The 22626-nt window shown below is 39.5% G+C and overlaps 1 protein-coding gene across 1 annotated transcript in view; it reads left to right on the forward strand.

Annotated features, from left to right (window-relative positions):
- The window catches only part of LOC107601557 (uncharacterized), a 41184-nt gene extending 19510 nt beyond the window's left edge, over positions 1–21674 (forward strand). Inside the window, exons 4-8 of the mRNA XM_016293791.1 lie at positions 7008–7100; positions 15498–15617; positions 17327–17395; positions 19223–19283; positions 21455–21674. Coding sequence (XP_016149277.1) covers positions 7008–7100; positions 15498–15617; positions 17327–17395; positions 19223–19283; positions 21455–21674 — 563 coding nt within the window. The remainder of the gene's footprint in view (positions 1–7007; positions 7101–15497; positions 15618–17326; positions 17396–19222; positions 19284–21454) is intronic.
- Positions 21675–22626: the final 952 nt, after the last annotated feature.

Raw genomic sequence — 22626 nt, forward strand, 5'->3', positions numbered from 1 at the left:
GCAGCGCGAGTATAACTAGGCAGTAGGTGCAATGCATACTCAGCTTTTCGCTTCGGAGCCAAGCAATCACACCATTTTACTCCTGACTACTCTACAGAGAGAATAAGACTGAATGAGTTCAGCACGCTCTTTGGAGTTATTGGTGTTGGCGGTACGGCACTTCAGCTGTGGTGTTTTCCCGTGTCGAGTGGGTTGCACACATCAGGCTGCACTACCCCCTGTTTGTGTTGCAGGCGGCCATCTCCCCTGTGTGCTTCAGCATACTGAAAGAGCTTTTTGCCTAAAAGAGCATTCACGAGTGCGTCTTTTTAAAGTCGACGTTGTGTCTTTTTAAAGACGACATTGCGTCTGGCAAACTCGACGTTGCGTCTTTGTAAAGACAATGTATCACCCGTGCGTTTCTGGATGTGGTCGTTACCTGGTGTCGGGTGATGGTCACGATCGCTGCCTCACATGTCTGGGCATTAAGCATGCTGAGGTGGCGTTCATGGATGAGTCATGTTCTCATTGCAGGAAGATGACGATTTCGGAGTTGCGGTCCAAGCTCCGTTACCTCAAAAGGGGTGGGTTCTCAAAAGGGGTGGTTCTCATCATGGCGGCAGTCAGGCGGGGGCTACTTCAGGTGGTCTGAGGGTAACAGTGGTCTGAGGGTAACAGTGATAGCAAACCCTCCAGGGAACTAACCCGCGGGGGACCATCGTTTCTCTTGCATTCCACAACCAGTTGAGCTGCCAAAGGAATATGTTGGGCGCTCTACAAGGAGCATGCCAGCAGTATCCTTCAGGTGCTCCTGCTGACGATCGTATGTCGATCGCGGGCCAAGCTCCGTTACCTCAAAAGGGGTGGCGCTCCGTTGCCTCTGTCTCGATCTAGTTCTCGTCATGGCGGCAGTCAGGGGGGGGCTACTTCAGGCAGTAGCACAAGCGGTCTGAAGGTAATAATGATAGCAAACCCTCCAGGGAGCCAACCCTCAGGGGACCATCTTTCTTCTTGCACTCCGCAACCAGTTGAGCTGCATTGGACGGTGAGCCGGAGCTTTCTGGAGAGGAAGATTCGGCTGCACTGCTGCCCTCTGGGACTGTAGCAATGCCTGAATCGGATCCGGAAATGACGGCTATGCTTTTTCGGGCCGCTGTGAGGGTAGGGCTCGAGTGGAGACCTCCACCGTGTCCCGAGCCCTCAAGGATGGACGATTGGTTCTTCGGGGTTGCCCACGCTGGTTCTCAGAGCCCCGCCCCAGAGCCATTCTTCCTGGAGGTGCATGATGGGGCTTACCAGGTCGTGAAAGGCATCTTTTTCTGCTGGAAACTGACCTGCTAATTCTCCTCCCTCACCACTCTAGATGGTGGTGCAGCTAGGGGGTATACGGGGGTCCCCCCGGTGGAGAGGTCAGTTGCGATGCAGCTGTGTCCTAATACCACCTCCATCATGAAGTGCAAACCGCGCCTCTCCTCCCGGGTCTGCAGGTAATCGTCTGGTCGGTCCGGCGATGCTTATGTGGCCTGTGGAGAAGCTGCCTCCACCTTACACGCTACGGCATTACTGCAGGTTCTTCAGGCTAAAGCACTGAGGGTCCTGCACGAGGGTGGTCACGATCTGGAAGTTCTGAAAGAGCTCCGAATCTCAACTGACCTCTGTGTCCCAGACTGGCCTCTTCGGCGATGCAGTCGAGGACATGGCCCAGCAGTTCTCGGCTGCACAGGAGCAGACTGAGGTGATCCGACATGTCCACCGGTCCGCCGCAGCGCCCCAGCCTGTTCGTCACTGAGGGCGGCCCTCTGCATCAACCCCCGCTCCTGCCGCAGCCTCGAGCAAGCGGCGCCATGGAACTGGGTGTAGGCAGGCCATCCAGGCCCCCATCAAACTTGACGGTGAGCGGAAAAGTAAGAAGCCCCGTGACGGGCGGATGTTGAATGCACCTCTCCCTCCCCCGGAGGAGGGCCGGGTGGAGAATCTGGTTTCCAAAAATCTCGACAGGAGAGTGGTTTTCTCTTTCTGGGTCCCAAGAAGGAATGGAGAGTCGCGTACGGACCAACACCGGGCCACACTCATCCTGCTCTCTTGCCAGCAGGCAGCAGCAGGCAGTTCGAGAGTATCATCAAAGACCCTACTCATGCACCCTCTGCCCAACCGTGGAGCCAAGTAAGTTTTGCACCGCACACTCAGACCCCTCTTCCCTGTGTTCCACCTCACAGCCCCACCGCGGGTATGTCGTGGTCCCGCTGGTCCAGCGGACCATCAGACTCGGTTATGCAATTGTTCGCCCGGCGTCCCCCCAAGTTCACCGGCATCCACTTCACGTCAATGAAGGCGGCCGATGCTCCTGTCTTGCGTGCGGAGATTGCAGTCCTACTGGCGAAGGACGCGATAGAGCCGGCCCCTCCATCCGATATGAAGACGGGGTTCTATGGCCCCTACATCATTGTACCCAAGAAAGGTGGTGGGTTAAGACCGATCTTGGAAATGCATCTTCGGGTACTTTCATATATCGATCCTTCCGCACCACAGACCATTGCTGCGGTTCGCGTTCGAAGGACGAGCATATCAGTACAAGTCCCGAGGTGGGCGTGGCAAGTCACACCGGGCATTGCATTTCTCCGGGCAGGAGTGCCCCTGGAACAGGTCTCCAGGTGTGCTGTGGTTTACACGGATGCCTCTACCACCAGCTGGGGGGCCACGTACGACGGGCATGTAGTGTCGGGGGTTTGGACAGGCCCCCAACTGCACTGGCATGTCAACTGCCTAGAGTTGTTATTAGTACACCTTGCCTTGAACCATCTCAGAAGGCGCGTACGAGGGAAGCATGTGCTGGTCTGAACGAACAACACTGCGAACGTCATCAAAGGCATCAACCGACAAGGTGGTCTACGCTCCCGTCGCATGTCGCAACTCGCCCGCCACCACCTCCTCTGGAGTCAGAAGCATCTGAGGTCACTTCGTGCCATTCACATTCCGGGTCTGCTCAACCATGCAGGCGACAAGCTGTCATGAGCTGTGCTCCCCGGAGAGTGGAGACTCCATCCCCAGACAGTCCAGTCTCTCACTGCCAGTTGTTTTACTCCCTGAATGAGGGAACACTCGGCATGGATGCACTGGCACACAGCTGGCCGCGAGGCCTGCGCTGGTATGCGTTTCCCCCAGTGAGCCTTCTCGCACAGACACTGTGCAAGATCAGGGAGGACGAGGAGCAGGTCCTGCTTGTGGCGCCCTACTGGCCCACTTGGACCTGGTTTCCAGAAGTAATGCTCCTTGTGACAGCCCCTCCCTGGAAGATTCCTCTGAGGAAGGATCTACTGACTCAGAGATAGGGCACCCTTTGGCACCCCCGTCCAGACCTCGGGAAACTTCACATCTGGTCCCTGGATGGGACGTGGAGGTTCTAGGTGGCCTACCCCAAGAAGTAGTAGACACCATCACTCACGGCAAGAGCACTGTCTACGAGACACACTTATGCCTTGAAGTGGAACCTGTTTGTCGAGTGTTGTTCTTCTCACCGAGAGGACCCCCGAAGATGCCTGATCAGAGTCGTGCTTTCCTTTTTGCAGCAAGGGTTGGAGCAAAGGCTGCCTCCCTCCACCCTTAAAGTCTATGTGGCTGCGATTGCTGCGTACCACGACCCTGTGGAAGGGAAGTTGGTAGGGAGGCATGGGCCCATTTGAGCCTTTGCAGTCAGTCGAGCTAAAGTTTCTTTCAATGAAAACTCTGCTCCTGACTGCATTGGCCCCCATCAAGAGTGTGGGGGCCTGCACGCATTTTCAGTCGACAAATCGTGCCTAGAGTTTGGGCCGGCTGACTGCCAGATAATCCTGAGGCCCAGGCCCGGCTAAGTGCGCCAGGCCCTCACTTGATGAATCCATGAGAACCGGTAGGGTTCCATATGTGGATCCCATATGTGTAAAGTACACTGTATAGCCTCAGAGCCCGTGTTTCCCCGGCAGACTTCTGCCATTTCCAAGAGGGTTATAATCACCTCTAATCTTCCATATGCGCCTAAACGATTGTTCATATGTGTAAGTGCTTCCGCAACGTTCCTTTTCCAAGTGGTATGGGTATGTTTTCCCAGTGTTATCCAATCTCACTGACTGGGTATTGCTACGACAACAGTGACTGGCCTTCTTGTTGCGAGCTCCGGCCTGAGGCGAAAAGGGGGCAGGAGGCTCGCACAGGACACTGGAAGGGGCAGCATCCATGGCGTTTTGGTAGGGATCCCAATTTGTTGGTCATTACCGACGTGACGTAGAGAGTGACCGACTGAAAGGGAACATCTCGGTTACATATGTAACCCTCGTTCCCTGAAAGAGGGAACGGAGACGTCACATCCCATCACCACAGCTGATGTACCACCACTGAGCGGCCCACCGGTTCGGCTCCTCAGCCAAAACCTGAGTATGCTTTGCACTTGCTGCCTAGTTATACTCATGCTGCGATCAGCGCCAGCTGGATGCAATCATCACATACCAATGTGCATTGGCTTGTTCAGTTTACACTCAAAGTATTCAGCAAATTTTTATTTTTGGGTGAACTATTCCTTTAAAGGTACAGTAGCAAGAAAAAAAGTCTGTTGGAAAATGGTCATGAAATACTAAATTATGATGTTTTGATGCTGGCTTTATTAAAGGAAACCAGATTAGATGGCATCTTTAACCTTGCTTCAGGCTCTTTAAACCAGGACATGACGATTTGATGCGCATCTAAAATGAAGCAGATCTCTCAGATTAAACATTAGCATGCATGTCCGTTCAGTTTTACTCAGTTTGATTAGACAATACGGTTCAACGAGGTCATGTTTTAATAAAAGATAGTTATTAAATATTAACTTTCATCATGCAGCAATGTACCAAAATCTGATCTGATGAACAGATCAGCCACTGTGAGGAAAATATAAAGAGAGAGAAAGAGAAATGAAGATGGCAAACGGTCCCATCTGCTATTCTCATTATGGTTTTCCTAATGCAATCTGATCTCTGATTCGACTGTTCCCGGGTCATCTTGACACCCGCGTCTTTGATTTCATACAGAAAGGGACACATGGAAACTAATTGTCCACACTGACCTGTGATTCCTTATATCTGAATGAAATATCTAGCATGCTTAAACCAAAGTCTGCAGTCGAAATCTGAGAACTATCAGTGTATTTGTATCAGTTTTTGAGTTCTGCTAGCGATTTTTTTGGAGATAAAATCATGGACATTATTATAATACTGAAACAAAGGTGCTGATGTTTCATGAAGCATATGGTGGCTACCATATAAAAAGCACTGCATATTTTTGTGTGACAAAAATAACACAAAATGGGAATATAGGGCTCAAAATGAGAGACCGCCTGAAAATAGGGCATTTTTGACACCTCTTGAGACTGAATCTCTCTCTCTCTCTCTCTGTCTGTATATTTCTCTCTCTCGTTTGCTGTTAGTATTGACCGTAATCTCTGTTCCACCTCAAAACTTCACCAAGAAATGTCTCAACACAATTACACAGCATGCAATTGATTTATGGAGCAATAGCATGTCTGTGTGTGTTTCTTTAGGTTTTCCTTTGGAAAGCACTTTCCAGAGTGACTTTCCAGTTATATGAAGCACGTTTCACTTGCTTTGAGAAGTCTGATTCATTTTAGTGAATTGGTTCATTCAAGTGGTTCATTTGAATCAGTTATTCATCTATTTAAACTCGTTAAAACTGGAAAATGGCAAAGTATCATAACATCGACCCTGTAAAGCTTGACATATAAAATAGAAATTGGAACAGTTTATTAAACCTTTAGACAAAAGACAAATGTGAAAGTTAGCATATGTGTTTTATCTTGAGTAATATCTTTGATACATCAGGCTTTAATGGCTCATATAGGAGGATATATGAAGTAATAAACACCTCAGTTTTATTCAGAGGCTCAAACTGAGCAAAATATGCAATTTGATGCAGATGCTGATATTTATCTGGCCAAAAATAAGATTAAATTCTTAAAGCTTGTAATGTAAATCAATGAGATCATCATAACAGAAACTACCTACATAAAATGATATAAATATCAGTTGTCACTCTATATCTCCCAATAATAGGTCTTAGTAAGATGATAAATGCTGAGTTTTATGATCAAAGCTCTGTAGTTTCAAAACATATTATGCAATGCAGTGCAATGATGTTTGAGAGATAAACAAACAAACCTTCCTCAAAAGCCTGATATATCATATTTGATATTCACATTCCAACATGATTTTTCTAAAAAAAATGATGAATGGATAGTCAAGTAAATGCTAACTTGCTTCAGTCCGGTAAGTGTCCATCTTGAAATATTACTAACAATATAAAAATTATTCTTGTATTTACTTTATAAAAATGAGTAAAGGTTTCACAGCAAAAAGACACAACCTGAAGTATAATTTTTACAATTATAATAAAAGGCCTTTTACTTGCTAAAAAGTATGAACTATCAAGATGACAGAAGGCATGCAGTAGATTGTTTTTCACCAAAGCTTTGATCATATCATTTAGAGACCTTAGAAATTTGTGTATCAAATATGATACAGGCTTTATAGGGTTCACTTCACTTCAGCTGTATAAAAGATTGACAAGTGATCTAAATAAGATGAGAGTAGTGTTAATTTCATTAACACAATCTATGACAAAAAATGTTCTTCAATGAACTTTTTTTCCTTTGACTAAAGGTCATTAAGCAATAACTGTGACTATATCAACATGCAATATCATTGAGGATAAAAGACGAGACTAAGATGTATTTCAAAAAATTAAAACTTTACCAAAATCGTATTTATTTATTTATTTTTAATTTTTTGTCAAAAAAATGAGACAGAATATTACAGACTGCTGTACACACCAAGGTTATTATAGTTTTGCATTTTTTAATTAGTTTTATTTTAATATCGTTTTCAAAATTGCTATACAATTCAGTTGAGTTTTTATTAGTTTCATTAATATTGTTGTTAGTTTTAGTTTAGTTTTTATTTTGGGAATGTTTTAATTAATAACGCTTGCTGTGTCTGTCTTTGCAGGGCATTATGGGAAAGAAAACTTCCGCAGTGGTCAAGACATGCACAACTTCATCTCCTCCGGCTTTGTGACGCTCGGCAGGGGCCATCTGAAAGGTAATCACACAACAGCAAAAAAAATGATAATGATCAGAAAGGTTTCTTGAGCAGCATATTAGAATGATTTCTGAAGGATCATGTGACACATTCATTTATTAAGAATTATAAGCGTGTTTATGATGTGATTTAGGCTCTGCACATTTGTCCGAAAGTCTGGCAGAGTGATCACAAGATGCTATGCTAAAGTTTTATATTGTTTTCAGAAAGGATGCGCATTCTCGTCTTTTTTTCTGTTAATTATTACGTTGCGCTGCATGTCTGTTTTTCTTCATGCACCAACTTAGAATGCCTATGTAAATTATATTTTAACATATATTCACATAGAAAACACTTTAAATTGTAATACCATTTCACAATTTTACTGTTTTTACTATATTTCTGATCAAATAAATGGAGCCTTAGTACACTCTTAAAAATAAAGGTGCTTCACGATGCCATAGAAGAACCTTTTTGTCTAAATGGTTCCATAAAGATCCTTTAACATCTGAAGAACCTTTCTGTTTCACAAAAGCTTCTTAATGCCTAATTTTGGTTTGATTGCTTGTGTTACATGAGAAAATAAAACATTTTGCCTACCTGACAACTTGCGTCAAATGGTTCTGGTCTGGTACAGAATTAAATTAGTGCTGCTGTTGGATAACGGATCGAGTATTCTGTTAAGTACTGCTGGTGCACATTTACCAAAACAGGACCCGTGCAGGACTCTGCTTTAAACTGCTTTGTGTCTCTCCGTCAGCTAACCCCACGAGCGCGATGCGTCATTTACAGCTATTTCCCTAAACCACCGGTGTTCTGACAAATAATGCTTTTCGCTATCTAATTATGCTACCATCTGTTTTAATGGGAGGTAGCAAAATCTGACAGGGTAGCACAAATCGTCAGAACACCGGCGCCACACAGCTCATATATTTTTCCGCCAAGGGGTGAGAATGTAATGATTACGAAAACGATTATTTATTTTTGATAATTAATATTTTATTTCAGTTACTTTTGCAATAACTGTTGTTAGTTTCGTTTCGTTTTAGTTTTTCAATTATTTTGTCATTTTTATTTTATTTCAGTTTACGAAATTGAATTTTCGTCAATCGTTCGCCCAAATATTTTTAGGGCCACTTTATCACTACATCCTGTTGATTACAGGGGTATTTTTTAAATATTATTTATACACCTTTTTTTTCTTTTCTTTTAGATTTAGTTTAGGTTTTAAAAATGATATTTTATTATTTTTATATTTCTATTTAGCTTTAACTTATTTTTGTTTCAGTTTTAGTCAATTTAGTACTTTAACTTAAAATTATTTCAGTTAGTTTATATTTTATTTCAGTTACTTTTGCAATAACTGTTGTTAGTTTCGTTTCGTTTTAGTTTTTCAATTATTTTGTCATTTTTATTTTATTTCAGTTTACGAAATTGAATTTTCGTCAATCGTTTTCGCCTTAGTTTTAGTTTTCGTTTACAAAAATAACTTTGGTACACACCTCTACTATGCGAGCGTTCATGTTTGCGGTTGCCAGATATCAAACGTTCAAATCCCCCAATCAGAGCTATGTGTACGAGTCCACATTCTATTGATTTATGTTTATTGGTGAAAGTGCAATACTTCTAATGAAATGTAAGAATAAATGTCAAATGACAACAATCATTGTGATTGTAATTTTGAGAAATATATTCATTTTTACCTTTTTTAACCATTATACAGCATGATGAAAATGTGACCAAGTTTTCATTTATTAAAACTAGAATAAATATGCTAAAAAAATATTTCATTAGTTTTTAATATTTCTATTTAGCTTTAATTTATTTTTATTTCAGTTTTAATTTGTCATCTTAGAACTTATTAAGTAGGACTTATTTATTTTACTAATTATTTCAGTTAGTTGGCAAAGAACATTTCTAAATTGTGCTTAAGTTCAGGTTTTTATATTTACTTGAAATAAAGCTGAAATAAATAAATATAAAATAATGTAAATATTTAAAATTGTAGTTGTAGTTTTAGTAGTTTTATTGTACAAAAACTACACTGTTTGGTGATATTTAAGCACAATTTTCAATACTCAGTACATGTTGACAGTGTTATATTAATATTAAAAGTCCTTGCACACTGAGTCCAAAATTTTCATATACGTTTTTCGTATTCGTCATCCAAACCTTGCACACAGTCAGATGCGTCAAAACACCTTTCAAAATGCTTACTACGGATGTGAAAAACGCAGAAAATCAAACCCGATCCAAATTTTTTTGTGATGGCCTAAAGCAGTGTTAATTTCGTTGACGAATAATTTTCGTCATAATGTTAGTCAACGAAATTTTTTTCATTGACGACAATGAGACGATAACAAACTAAAACTCTTTTTGAATGAGAAAAACTATGACTAAAGCTAATAAAACTAACGATTAAAAACAAGACAAAAATGTTAGGGAGGGACGATTTGAGAAGAGATTCATTCAGAACGAATCTGCTGTGTGGTTCAGAGGTTAGATGGGACATAAGCTAAAATACACTTGTTGCACGTCGCATAAAACGTTAAAAAATGTCAATATGTGGGAGTAAGACATATAGACATATAGATAAATCTGACGACGCAAGAGAGAACTCAATTCGGTCCGGTTTTCTGAGCGCAGACACTGAAGCATACACACATACACAGCGCCTCTCACAGCGAGCGGGTACTCTTTCGCGTTGCATGAATGGAGAATTACACACAAAATGATGTTATTTCTATTTAGCTTTAATTTATTTTTATTTCAGTTTTAATTTGTCATCTTAGTACTTATTAAGTAGGACTTATTTATTTTACTAATTTCAGTTAGTTGACAAAGAACATTTCTAAATTGTGCTTAAGTTCAGGTTTTTATATTTACTTGAAATAAAGCTGAAATAAATAAATATAAAATAATGTAAATATTTAAAATTGTAGTTGTAGTTTTAGTAGTTTTATTGTACAAAAACTACACTGTTTGGTGATATTTAAGCACAATTTTCAATACTCAGTACATGTTGACAGTGTTATATTAATATTAAAAGTCCTTGCACACTGAGTCCAAAATTTTCATATACGTTTTTCGTATTCGTCATCCAAACCTTGCACACAGTCAGATGCGTCAAAACACCTTTCAAAATGCTTACTACGGATGTGAAAAACGCAGAAAATCAAACCCGATCCAAATTTTTTTGTGATGGCCTAAAGCAGTGTTAATTTCGTTGACGAATAATTTTCGTCATAATGTTAGTCAACGAAATTTTTTTCATTGACGACAATGAGACGATAACAAACTAAAACTCTTTTTGAATGAGAAAAACTATGACTAAAGCTAATAAAACTAACGATTAAAAACAAGACAAAAATGTTAGGGAGGGACGATTTGAGAAGAGATTCATTCAGAACGAATCTGCTGTGTGGTTCAGAGGTTAGATGGGACATAAGCTAAAATACACTTGTTGCACGTCGCATAAAACGTTAAAAAATGTCAATATGTGGGAGTAAGACATATAGACATATAGATAAATCTGACGACGCAAGAGAGAACTCAATTCGGTCCGGTTTTCTGAGCGCAGACACTGAAGCATACACACACAGAAAGCGCCTCTCACAGCGAGCGGGTACTCTTTCGCGTTGCATGAATGGAGAATTACACACAAAATGATGTTGAATTGTCCGTTTTGACGAGTATTCACGTAAACACAGTTGATTACGTCTTAAGTGAACGTAAACAGCAGGGAGAACGTGTATCAGTACATTGCATGCAGCTGTGCATTCAGTTTTAAAGGGACAGCAGCCTAATTTAGTTGAGAAGTGGTTTTATTTAATTTTAACATGAAGGCATGCTGTGTGTCACCGCAGTTAAATCAGTGTCTATCATGATAAAACCTTAATATCAAACCTATATAATGAGTTTGGAAATTTTAGAGAAATGCTTAATAAATACATTATACTGTAACTAAACCCATTCGATTTTAGCCGACTAAATTTACTGTATATTTAGTCGACTAAAATCTTATGATATTTAGTCGATTAAAACTAGACTAAAACTAAAAACAATTCAGGGGAATCAAATATGACTAAAACTAAATCAAAATTTGCTGACAAAATTAACACTGGCCTAAAGTTTCGGAGGCAGTGTGTAAACGTGATTGACACTACGTGAGGCTGGATCTATTTTTTAGCGTGAAAATATCGGACAAAGACCTTAAGGATGTTCCCTTTTCAATCACTCACCTCCAAAAGTACACGAATAAAAGCCCCCGAATGTCTTTTAGCCGTGTTTCATTTGCCAAGCGTGTCCTAAAGGGAGACTGAGCTGTTGACAGCTCAATAATGACGTTTCCTAAAGCTAATTAACAGACAGAGGAAGCCTGTCAGAAAAAAAGCAGCTGCCAAGCGTCTGCGGCCTCTTCTCCGCTCCTCATTGTCTCTCATGAGTGAATCAGCGCGGCCCACATAATGCGGCGTAATCAGCGCGCCACGAGCCGATTGTTAACACTACAACAACATAATCCACCCGCTTCCATATTCACGAGCAATAACATTTCGATTAATGACCGGCTGAGGAATATCGGTGATATCAGCGCGAGTGCCGATGACATCACACGTTATTGTTTTGATGCAAAATAACCACTTTGGTTTCCTCGGCTAATAAAGGATGTCAGCGTGTTGAATCATATATTGATTGAGCTAATTGTGCGATGCTGCTGGCAGATTTGCGGCGTGTGATTCGGATGTGACTGTGAAAGAGGATGAAGATAATACCCCCACGCGCCGCGCTTCCTCAAGGTGAAAGAGTTTAATAAGTTGCTTAAGTATTTTTTGCTTATTCAACTTGGCTCTGAAGCCCTGCGGTTCATGCAAATTGGCCTTAATCTTCACCCTGTTTAATTCCACCTGATTGAATTTCTTTACAGATTCTCTTCAGAGGCGACGAAGCTGCCCGCTCGATCTGCTACTCAAACTCTCCGCTGATTTGAGCTGAGAGCCTGTTCAAGTCGACGTGAAATCAAAAACCGAGCCGCTTTACTTTATTAATGCATCATTCTGCTCTTGTTGTGAATGGTTTTTAACGTTTGTCTTTGAAATCGTTCATTAAAATGTTAATAACTTGCTCTGCCTCTGAAACAACTTTACTTTTGAGCTGGTTATCATTAAATGAATGTTAACCAGTTGCCAGATATCTATTTAGACATTGTTTATTTTGCATTAAAGCAGTAAATGGGCATATATATGTGTTTTTTCAATGATAATAGTATAATTTAGATACTATTATAGTTTGCATTTAATTTTAGTTGAAGTTTTAGTCATTTTGTTGTTTTGACATTTTTTATTATGTTTTATATATATTCTTAATATCATATATTCATAATTACCCACATTTTCAAAACTTTGCCTCTTTTTGTTTTTCCAAAACTTTATACACAAATCCAAGAATCGCACACACAAAATGCAAAATGCCTCACGTCTTTTGCAAAGTGAAACACTGCATTATATCACAAAAGGGAACATTTTTCTTACATTGCAAGCACCTTTGCCATAATATAATATTTTGGATATATCATATACACACAGTTATTCAATCAAAACCTAAAGCTCTTCTTTCATTAACTTCTATGTACATTTCTGTACAAGATTGACAATAATTTGCAGAGAGATGTTGAAAAACTCATGGTAAACACGAAAGCAAAATTTAAACCAAACTTTTTTTTACTGTAAGCATTTGCGGTGGTGAATACAGTATTACACAGTACCAAAGAAAAATAAATACATGAACCTTGTGTAGTTTTGTAGATGTGTATTTATAGGCCTATTGTAAAGCCACGTGTTAAGCAACGAGTGTTTGCACATGTTGAGGCACTGATGAATTAGTGTGTTTTTAATTATGTATATATATATACAGTATATATCAGATATAATCAGTGGCGTGCGGTGGTGTTTTAAAATGAGGAGGCAGTTATATATACTGTGTATATATATATATATATATATATGTATATATATATATATTAAGGATGTGCGCAACGACTATTTGACTGTCGTTTAAACGAAAGTTTTGTATAGTCGACTAGTCTAAAAGCAAGAAACCTCCAAAAGATGGTAAGAAAAAAAAAACTCTGTGCGTGCGTGTAGCATATATAATAGCCTATATTTGAAATACTTAATCTATGACTCACACTGTCAAATCCCTCAATGAATCCCGCTTGCCGCACACTTGCCTCGCGTTATCATCATTTCATTTTAGGCGGTCGTTAAAAAGAAAAAAAGGAAGAGCATACACTCAACGTCGGCCAAAGCATAGCTTATTTATTCAAATCAGCTGGGGAAATGCAGAACAATGGAAAATCAATCAATAGCCTGACAATTCTTAATCTTCATATAACATTAGCCAACATATTAAAACACGAGTCAAAAACAATAGAAAGGTTTATCAATAAATAGCATTAAAACGTACTTCGTGTAGGCTATATCGTCTAAAAACAAAACAATGCAACAATGCCCATTTTACTTACTCAGACCATGCCTTATTTGTTCAGTGAAATTATCAACGTGGTCTGGTGAAAGACGGGACCTGAGTCGATTAACAATAAAATTCCTGCATTTGAAAAAGAAGCCGCAGGCACGCAGAAAAAACGAAAAGCAAGCCGATAGAGTTTCAGAAAGCACCTGGACATCCCGCTCCACCACCGAAGTGGGTCTTTGTTAGAGGAATAGACGGCGCGGATGGGATCGCAGCGCCGGCGGGTTGTAGTGAATGACTTGATTGACTCTAAGCTAATGCCTACGTGCCTGTATTGAATATGATTACGCATAGCTCCAGTAGAGTTATTGTAAGACAATTTGACATTACACCATTTACACAAAATTTTTCTGTTTCCTTCTAATTCAAAATAATCCCACACCTTGCTCATCTTTCGCATGGTCATTTTTGAACTGGCTGCAAATGACACGAAGAAAACGCATGTGAGGTCTCAGGTAAATATGTAGTTTTCGCCCAGATAAACTTTAAAAAAATAATGTATTATTTTTCAAACGTTTTATTTTCATTTGTTATTTAAAATGTTTTAAATGCAATGTTAAAATGATGGTAATTTGAATGATAAAATCATGTTTTGTTTTTCTGTCGTGTAATCGACTATTGTTTTCAGTGTCGACTAGTAGGAGCTGTACCGTTTAGTCGACTAGACCCGCACATCCCTAATATATATATTATTCATGTCCTTGTTACACTTAATGTTTACACAGTGCAAATAGCTATAGATTCTATTTACACCTAGCATGATTTTCTGCTATTTATGCTACTTATTGCAGATAGTGGCAATTATCTACACCTCAGTATTGTAGTACATTATAAAAGAGTATGCAATAATAACAATAACAACGACGTGATATCTGATTTGAAAAAGTAGAAAAAAAAGTTTGGCAAAACGCGGATTCGAAAAAACCTGTTGGATATATCATATACGCGGTTGATCGCGTCAAAAACGACTTCCACATGTAGTTTACCATCTGCGCCACTGGAGCTGTTATTAGATGATAGTATTTTGTAATGCTTTGTAAACACATGTTGATGGGCGGAGTTAGTATAAATAGCCTCTGCCAACAGGGCGGCTATTTGCACTTGTATATAGACACTCCGTTTTTTTTATTTGTGAACTGATGGTCAGCTGTTCTTTTTAATAGTCAACATATTTTCGGGTCATCGTCATAAAAGCCCTGTAAACTTTGTCACAGGCACGAAGATACATCTTTCATTTCATCAAGCTAAATGCACACTAAAACCGACACAGTCATCATGTTTTCAAGTCATTTCAATTTCATTTTGATGTGACACAAAGCAGTGATATCTAAGCAGGAGAGTTGTTTACTTACTTTATAAGTTGTCAATTGTTGTCTCCATTTTCTTTATTCAGGCCGAGAGCTGGCACGAAAACAAGATCAAAAATCTTGCTTAAACAAGATTTATCACACAAACCAATCACATCCAATCATATCCAATTATAGCGTGACGGAGGCATTGCCTCCTCTCACGTGACTTCCCCCCCATTCATCTCAATGAGCCTCCAGAAAAGTCACGGCACGCTTTAGGGTCTCTGTAGAAAGTCTATGGACCGAAGGGAGGCAAGCCTCCGGCTGTAAATTTACCTGCGGGTACATTTACATATGCATTTATTTAATCAAAAATACAGTAAAAATAGTAAAATTGTGATCGAAACTCTGGTCGATGACATTTAAGCACAACCTTTGACGAATAATACATGCAAAAATGGTTTATATTAATGTTCAGGACTGTTTGATGTTGGCTTTATACTTGCCAACGGTGAAGTTCTCCATGTTTGTCAGCTGTATGTGCATATGTTAGCATGAGCTGTGTTAATGTGTGTGTTTGTGTGTGTTTGTGTTTCTGCAGCGCAGCACTCTGTTGATGATCTCGGGCAGCTGTCCTGGCAGGGCGACCTGGACGAAAAGAAAGCCGATAGAGTTTCAGAAAGCACCTGGACATCCCGCTCCACCACCGAAGTGGGTCTTTGTTAGAGGAATAGACGGCGCGGATGGGATCGCAGCGCCGGCGGGTTGTAGTGAATGACTTGATTGACTCTAAGCTAATGCCTACGTGCCTGTATTGAATATGATTACGCATAGCTCCAGTAGAGTTATTGTAAGACAATTTGACATTACACCATTTACACAAAATTTTTCTGTTTCCTTCTAATTCAAAATAATCCCACACCTTGCTCATCTTTCGCATGGTCATTTTTGAACTGGCTGCAAATGACACGAAGAAAACGCATGTGAGGTCTCAGGTAAATATGTAGTTTTCGCCCAGATAAACTTTAAAAAAATAATGTATTATTTTTCAAACGTTTTATTTTCATTTGTTATTTAAAATGTTTTAAATGCAATGTTAAAATGATGGTAATTTGAATGATAAAATCATGTTTTGTTTTTCTGTCGTGTAATCGACTATTGTTTTCAGTGTCGACTAGTAGGAGCTGTACCGTTTAGTCGACTAGACCCGCACATCCCTAATATATATATTATTCATGTCCTTGTTACACTTAATGTTTACACAGTGCAAATAGCTATAGATTCTATTTACACCTAGCATGATTTTCTGCTATTTATGCTACTTATTGCAGATAGTGGCAATTATCTACACCTCAGTATTGTAGTACATTATAAAAGAGTATGCAATAATAACAATAACAACGACGTGATATCTGATTTGAAAAAGTAGAAAAAAAAGTTTGGCAAAACGCGGATTCGAAAAAACCTGTTGGATATATCATATACGCGGTTGATCGCGTCAAAAACGACTTCCACATGTAGTTTACCATCTGCGCCACTGGAGCTGTTATTAGATGATAGTATTTTGTAATGCTTTGTAAACACATGTTGATGGGCGGAGTTAGTATAAATAGCCTCTGCCAACAGGGCGGCTATTTGCACTTGTATATAGACACTCCGTTTTTTTTATTTGTGAACTGATGGTCAGCTGTTCTTTTTAATAGTCAACATATTTTCGGGTCATCGTCATAAAAGCCCTGTAAACTTTGTCACAGGCACGAAGATACATCTTTCATTTCATCAAGCTAAATGCACACTAAAACCGACACAGTCATCATGTTTTCAAGTCATTTCAATTTCATTTTGATGTGACACAAAGCAGTGATATCTAAGCAGGAGAGTTGTTTACTTACTTTATAAGTTGTCAATTGTTGTCTCCATTTTCTTCATTCAGGCCGAGAGCTGGCACGAAAACAAGATCAAAAATCTTGCTTAAACAAGATTTATCACACAAACCAATCACATCCAATCATATCCAATTATAGCGTGACGGAGGCATTGCCTCCTCTCACGTGACTTCCCCCCCATTCATCTCAATGAGCCTCCAGAAAAGTCACGGCACGCTTTAGGGTCTCTGTAGAAAGTCTATGGACCGAAGGGAGGCAAGCCTCCGGCTGTAAATTTACCTGCGGGTACATTTACATATGCATTTATTTAATCAAAAATACAGTAAAAATAGTAAAATTGTGATCGAAACTCTGGTCGATGACATTTAAGCACAACCTTTGACGAATAATACATGCAAAAATGGTTTATATTAATGTTCAGGACTGTTTGATGTTGGCTTTATACTTGCCAACGGTGAAGTTCTCCATGTTTGTCAGCTGTATGTGCATATGTTAGCATGAGCTGTGTTAATGTGTGTGTTTGTGTGTGTTTGTGTTTCTGCAGCGCAGCACTCTGTTGATGATCTCGGGCAGCTGTCCTGGCAGGGCGACCTGGACGTTCCTCTGTCCTACAGTATGTATCGTGCTTCAACACCACACACGCTCCTCCTGCTAACAGGTGACCCTTGCGCTCTTCAAAACTGCTGTTTAGATGTTCTAGAGCAGTGGTCGCCAACCCGTCGATCGCGATCGACTGGTAGATCTTTATCACTGTCCCAGCAGATCCCGAAAAAAACAGTAAAATACGTACAAAAATGCATTACATTTAGAATCAGAATCAGAAAGAGCTTTATTGCCAAGTATGTTTGCACATACAAGGAATTTGTTATAGTGTCACAAGCTTCCAGTACACGGAGACAACAACAACACACAGATAATAGAAATGAGATGTGAATAAAATACACATGCATAAATATAATTGTTTATATTAATATCATTTATGGGGTTATATTAATGTATCACTGAAGGGTACTGTCTTGAGAAAAGTTTCGATGGCAGTGGCATTTTCTCCTCCGTATGAAGCGCAGCTCTGCTTTGTTTACAGCGGTAAACAAGGAAACGCTATAGTGTGGTCGGTTCATAAGCAGTGTTGCCAAGTCCGCGGTTTTCCCCCGGAATCGGGCTACTTAACACTGTTGCCGTGGGTTGTTGTTCAGGTCCGCAGGTTGAAGCGACCCCAATAACGTGATATTTATTCCCTGGAATGTGAATTTTACTTGAAGATCCCCGCCGAAAAACGTGTATTTTACCCCCGGAATGCGATTTTTACAGGGGAACCCCCCTCGAAACACGATTGGACTATTTTTATTGTGAAAAGCTGGCAACCCTGTTCACAGGCGCCACCAGCTGTCAGAGAGTGCGTCTCATTCAGACCTGCTGTTTTTGTTTCGTGCAGATGTTTTATGTAGCAAATAAATAAATAACACCTAAAGTCAGACCATTCTGTTTTTGTTTTAAATCCTGAAATTAATCGAAATCAAATCAAAAACAACTGCCCGTGCAGATCGTGATTAAAATGCAGTGGTTGCCTCTAATTTCAAATGGCTAGATATTTTTGTTTAAAGCCAGTTTGTTTGTTATAAAGCAAATAGCCAATAAATACATTTGCTTAAAAATCAGTATCAGTATCAGAATCCACTTCGCTAGTTAAAAAAAAAAGAAAGAAAGAAAATCTGAATTCTGAATCAGCTATGACCGGCGCATCACTAATTAAAATACTAAGTAAAAGGCCTCAAATTTGAAGTACAATCTGGGATGTCTTTTTCTATCAATTCTTCAATAGGTAGATCTTGTCTTTCATAAAGGCCGAGGTCAGGGATCTTGGGCCTAAAAAGGTTGGTGACCACTGTTCTAGAGTCTGTTGGAAGTGAATATTAAGGAATGAATGAATATTAAGGAAATTACAAATACTTAAACCAAAACGTCATCTGTTTTTATTTATGTATTTATTTTAAAATAATGTCAATAAAATGTAAAATAGTTTTATTTATAATTTTGCATTTTGTATTTAATTCCTTTAAATTTAATCTTTAAAATGTAAATTATTTTCATGTTTTTGTGGTTTTAGTTACTTACCATATTGTATTTAAGTATGTTGCTTGTTTCAAAGTGTTCATTTTTGCAGAAGACATGCCGAGATGTACTTTCTTAGATATACAGTACGTGACATATGCAGTGTTTTATAGTTTGATTGTAATAGCGGTGCTTGCAGGGTAAATGGCGTTTTCATGTTTGGAAAGCAGCGGTTCTGCTTTAATGGAGAGGGTGCTTGCTGCAGAGCCAAATGGGAGGAGCTGGAGCTCTAGCTCCCCCTCGCTGGATGTAATGGGTGGAACTAGACACCCAACCACTCCCTAACCCTACCCCTTACCCTATCACTAAACATAACTCCACCCATTAGTTCACTCAGAGGTGGAGCTGGACATCCAGAGAGGGGGAGCTGGAGGTCATTTGGTTCTGCAGTGAGTAGTACTTGGCTTTAATGTGCTCCCTCGTGCTTCATATAAATTAACTTTTTGATTCATTTCACTTCCTGCAGCAGCAGAAGTAAGTTTGCTGTTGCTTCATTTCTCTGCGTTTTCCCCAGTACAGTATATCTGGGTTATTAATGACTGCTGTTGCGGGTTTCTCCTCGCTGTTACCATGGTGATCCTTTTAAGCACTGTAGCATATAATTTAACAACAGCGTTTGACTCTGAACCAGCAGAAATCCCTCTTTGTTCAAACCCTGGGATTATTCCTCTGACCTGCGCTAATTAGAGCTTTAACAAACATTATTAGTGCTGTTTGCAGAAGCTATCGCTCATACTTACGGTTAGTGACTGTAACAAACCCATAAGCTTTTAGAGTTTGTGCTATGAACTGTTGTTGAGGAAAGTTGTGCTGCTACTTTTCTAAGTGATCAGACTTTTTGCCTGATTTTGCCAGACTTTATTAATTTTAGTTACAATTTTTGTATTTTATTTTGAATTTTTCTTTTAATAATTTTGTAATTTTGTTGTTTTTGTCATTTTCTTAGTTTTTTAATGTGTCCATAATTTTATTAATATTTAAATTAGTTTATGTTCATATTTTTGTTTTTATTTTAATTGATTTTTAGTAATTTTGTTGTATTTTATATATTTTTAAATATGTTTATACGATTTTTATTAATATTTTGAATTTGCATTTTCTGTTTCATTTGTATTTTTTCTGTTTTAATTTTAATTTTTAATTTTAGTCATTTTGTTGTGTTTTTTGTTTTTTATAAGTTTTTTTTTTTTTACGTCTTTATAGTTTTCTTGAATTGTTTTTTTTCTGTTTTCGCTTCAGTTTCATTTATTTTGTTGTGTTTTTGATATTTGATAGTATTGATATTTTAAGGTAGACGTATTTGTATATTTTCTCTTTTCTTTTTAATTTTGGAGTTGTTTTAATTTTGTTGTGTGTTTTTGTCATTTTATTCATGTTTGTTTAATATTAGTTTTTATTAATAATTTAGTTTCTTTGTTATTTGTTCAGTTTCTGTTGTTTTTTTTGTGTGTCCATGTCTATACAGTTTTTATTCAGTTTTAGTTATTAAATGAAAATAAATGAAAGTGAGAACTGATGCGTTGGCAATTGGCTGAAATAAAGGGTTTTTTTGTTTGTTTTTAAAGGTTAAAGGTGGGGTAAGCGATTTTTCAAATACGCTTTAGAAAACTGATTCGGGCCGAATAGCAAAACAAACTTGTAGCCAATCAGCAGTAAGGGGCGTGTCTACTCATGATGTGGAGGAGAGAGCGTTCAGTGCACAGGACAGACATTAGCCGAGCCGAGCAACAGAAAGATAGAGATGGTGGATAAAAAACAAAAGAGCAAAACGTCTGCGGAACAAAAGAATGCTTAAGGTAATAAGCCAAGAAGTAGGACCCGTGTAAACATCGGATCAGCTTTCCAGAGCTGGAGAGAACTCAAGGAGCGGAAGGCCTGCGATCGGACGCCGAGGTTGCTTTCTTTCTTCTCGATAGGTGAGTAACACCGTGTCTGCGCCACAACAGCTAAAGTCTGTCTACAGTAGACGCGACAAAGTGACCGTTGAAAATCATTTAAAATTTGTGTCAGTACGTCATGAATAGAACCCAGCAGCAGTTTTCTGTTGGGGATTTGTCGTGTCGTGCCACGCCGCATCCAGTGTAGACCATAGATATGTATATATATCTATGGTGTAGACAGCATCACTGATTATAATGAGTTCTATAGTATTTTGTCGCGCCGCGCCACTCGCGTCCGGTGTAGACACGGTGTAACATTGGTTTTGCTTTGTTTCAGAACTAATCATTGCCTGGGTTCCGTACGTATGTGTGGGGCGGAGCTATCAAAATAGGGGCGAGACACTTTTGGGGTAGGGGCGTGGTTGTTTTGGTGATTTCAAATGTCAACATTGGCTACCAGAAATCGCTTACCCCTCCTATAATATAATTTTTTATAGCATTATACAAAATGTAGTTTCGTGTGAGAAAGGTTTTATATTGTTCTAGTTTTAGTTAACTATGATAACCCTGGCATACTCATATTCATGCATGCGCTGCAGGTCGAGCGAGTCCCACTGGTCCAATCAAGAGCTAATAAACAGTTTTACAGCTGTTGTGTTGTATTATAACGTCTCCGGTAGATGCGTCACTGCCGTCCGTGAGGACTCTGAGCGTAATCGACCCTGCGAGCAGAAAGGTAATATCTCTAGCAGTTTTTCAGCTCAGATGTTATCAGCAGCTGTTTTGACGTGCAGACAGACTGCGGCGTTCAGAGATCAGTGCCAAGCAGCGGTCAGATCCACTCAGACGTCAGTCACCAGGAGCGGCAGACTGACTGACAGGCTCTGTAAAGTCGTGTAACCTTGCCTAGCTGCGTAACGCCGCTCACATCAATCACCTCTAGTGAAGCAGACTCTCCATGTTTTGAACGCCGTAACAATTTACACATCAAACACATAATGTGAAACTCCTCAAATGGCCTTAAGCGCTCTTTCATTTCATTGCTGTCTAGAAGAAACAACCTAAACACTGAAGTCTTCTAATGCGCTCAATTCTTAACCCTGAACAATTTAATGAATTTTACACCTGAACGTTCAGCTCTTCTGAAGTCCCACACACGTCTAATACCAGATTTACTCTTTTTAGTGGCTGAATGTCAGACTAGTAGTTACCAAACACTTAAGACACTTTACCTCAGACATCTGGAGTGTTATTAACACACTTAAAAACACTTAGCACATCTAAACACTTGACAATAAAGTTTGATGTTAGACTTCTATTCCTTAGAGATAAGAATGAGTGGTTTTAAAACAAGAAGAGTCTTTTCTGCTCACCAAGGCTGCACTTATTTGATCAAAAATACAGTAAAAATTGTGAAATATGAACACTTTTTTGTGTGTGTGTGAATATATTGTAAAATGTAATTTATTGCTGTGATCAAAGCTGAATTTTCAGCATCATTACTCCAGTCTTCAGTGTCACATGATCTTCAGAAATCATTCTAATATGCTGATGTGAAACATATCCAGATGTAATTTCCCTTCAGTTCTCGAGTCATTAGTCACATAACATTTACCGCTCCAGTGATTCGATCTTGTGAAGGGATCCTGCACCAGATGATCAGCTGATATTGAGATGATTGGAAATGGTTTGCCATTGTGTCCAGTATAGTTTTGAACGGCTCCATCCTTCACAAACAGCCTTTCTGGATCCTAAAAACAATCAAAATTTGATGTTGTCGAGGTGTAGATGTTTGCATTTATCTCAAAATTATATCAGACCATGAGAGCTGGTGCTACTGTTATTGACTGAT

This window comes from Sinocyclocheilus grahami, unplaced genomic scaffold, assembly GCF_001515645.1.
Source record: "Sinocyclocheilus grahami isolate Dianchi unplaced genomic scaffold, SAMN03320097.WGS_v1.1 scaffold307.1, whole genome shotgun sequence".
In the NCBI taxonomy this organism is placed as follows: domain Eukaryota; kingdom Metazoa; phylum Chordata; class Actinopteri; order Cypriniformes; family Cyprinidae; genus Sinocyclocheilus; species Sinocyclocheilus grahami.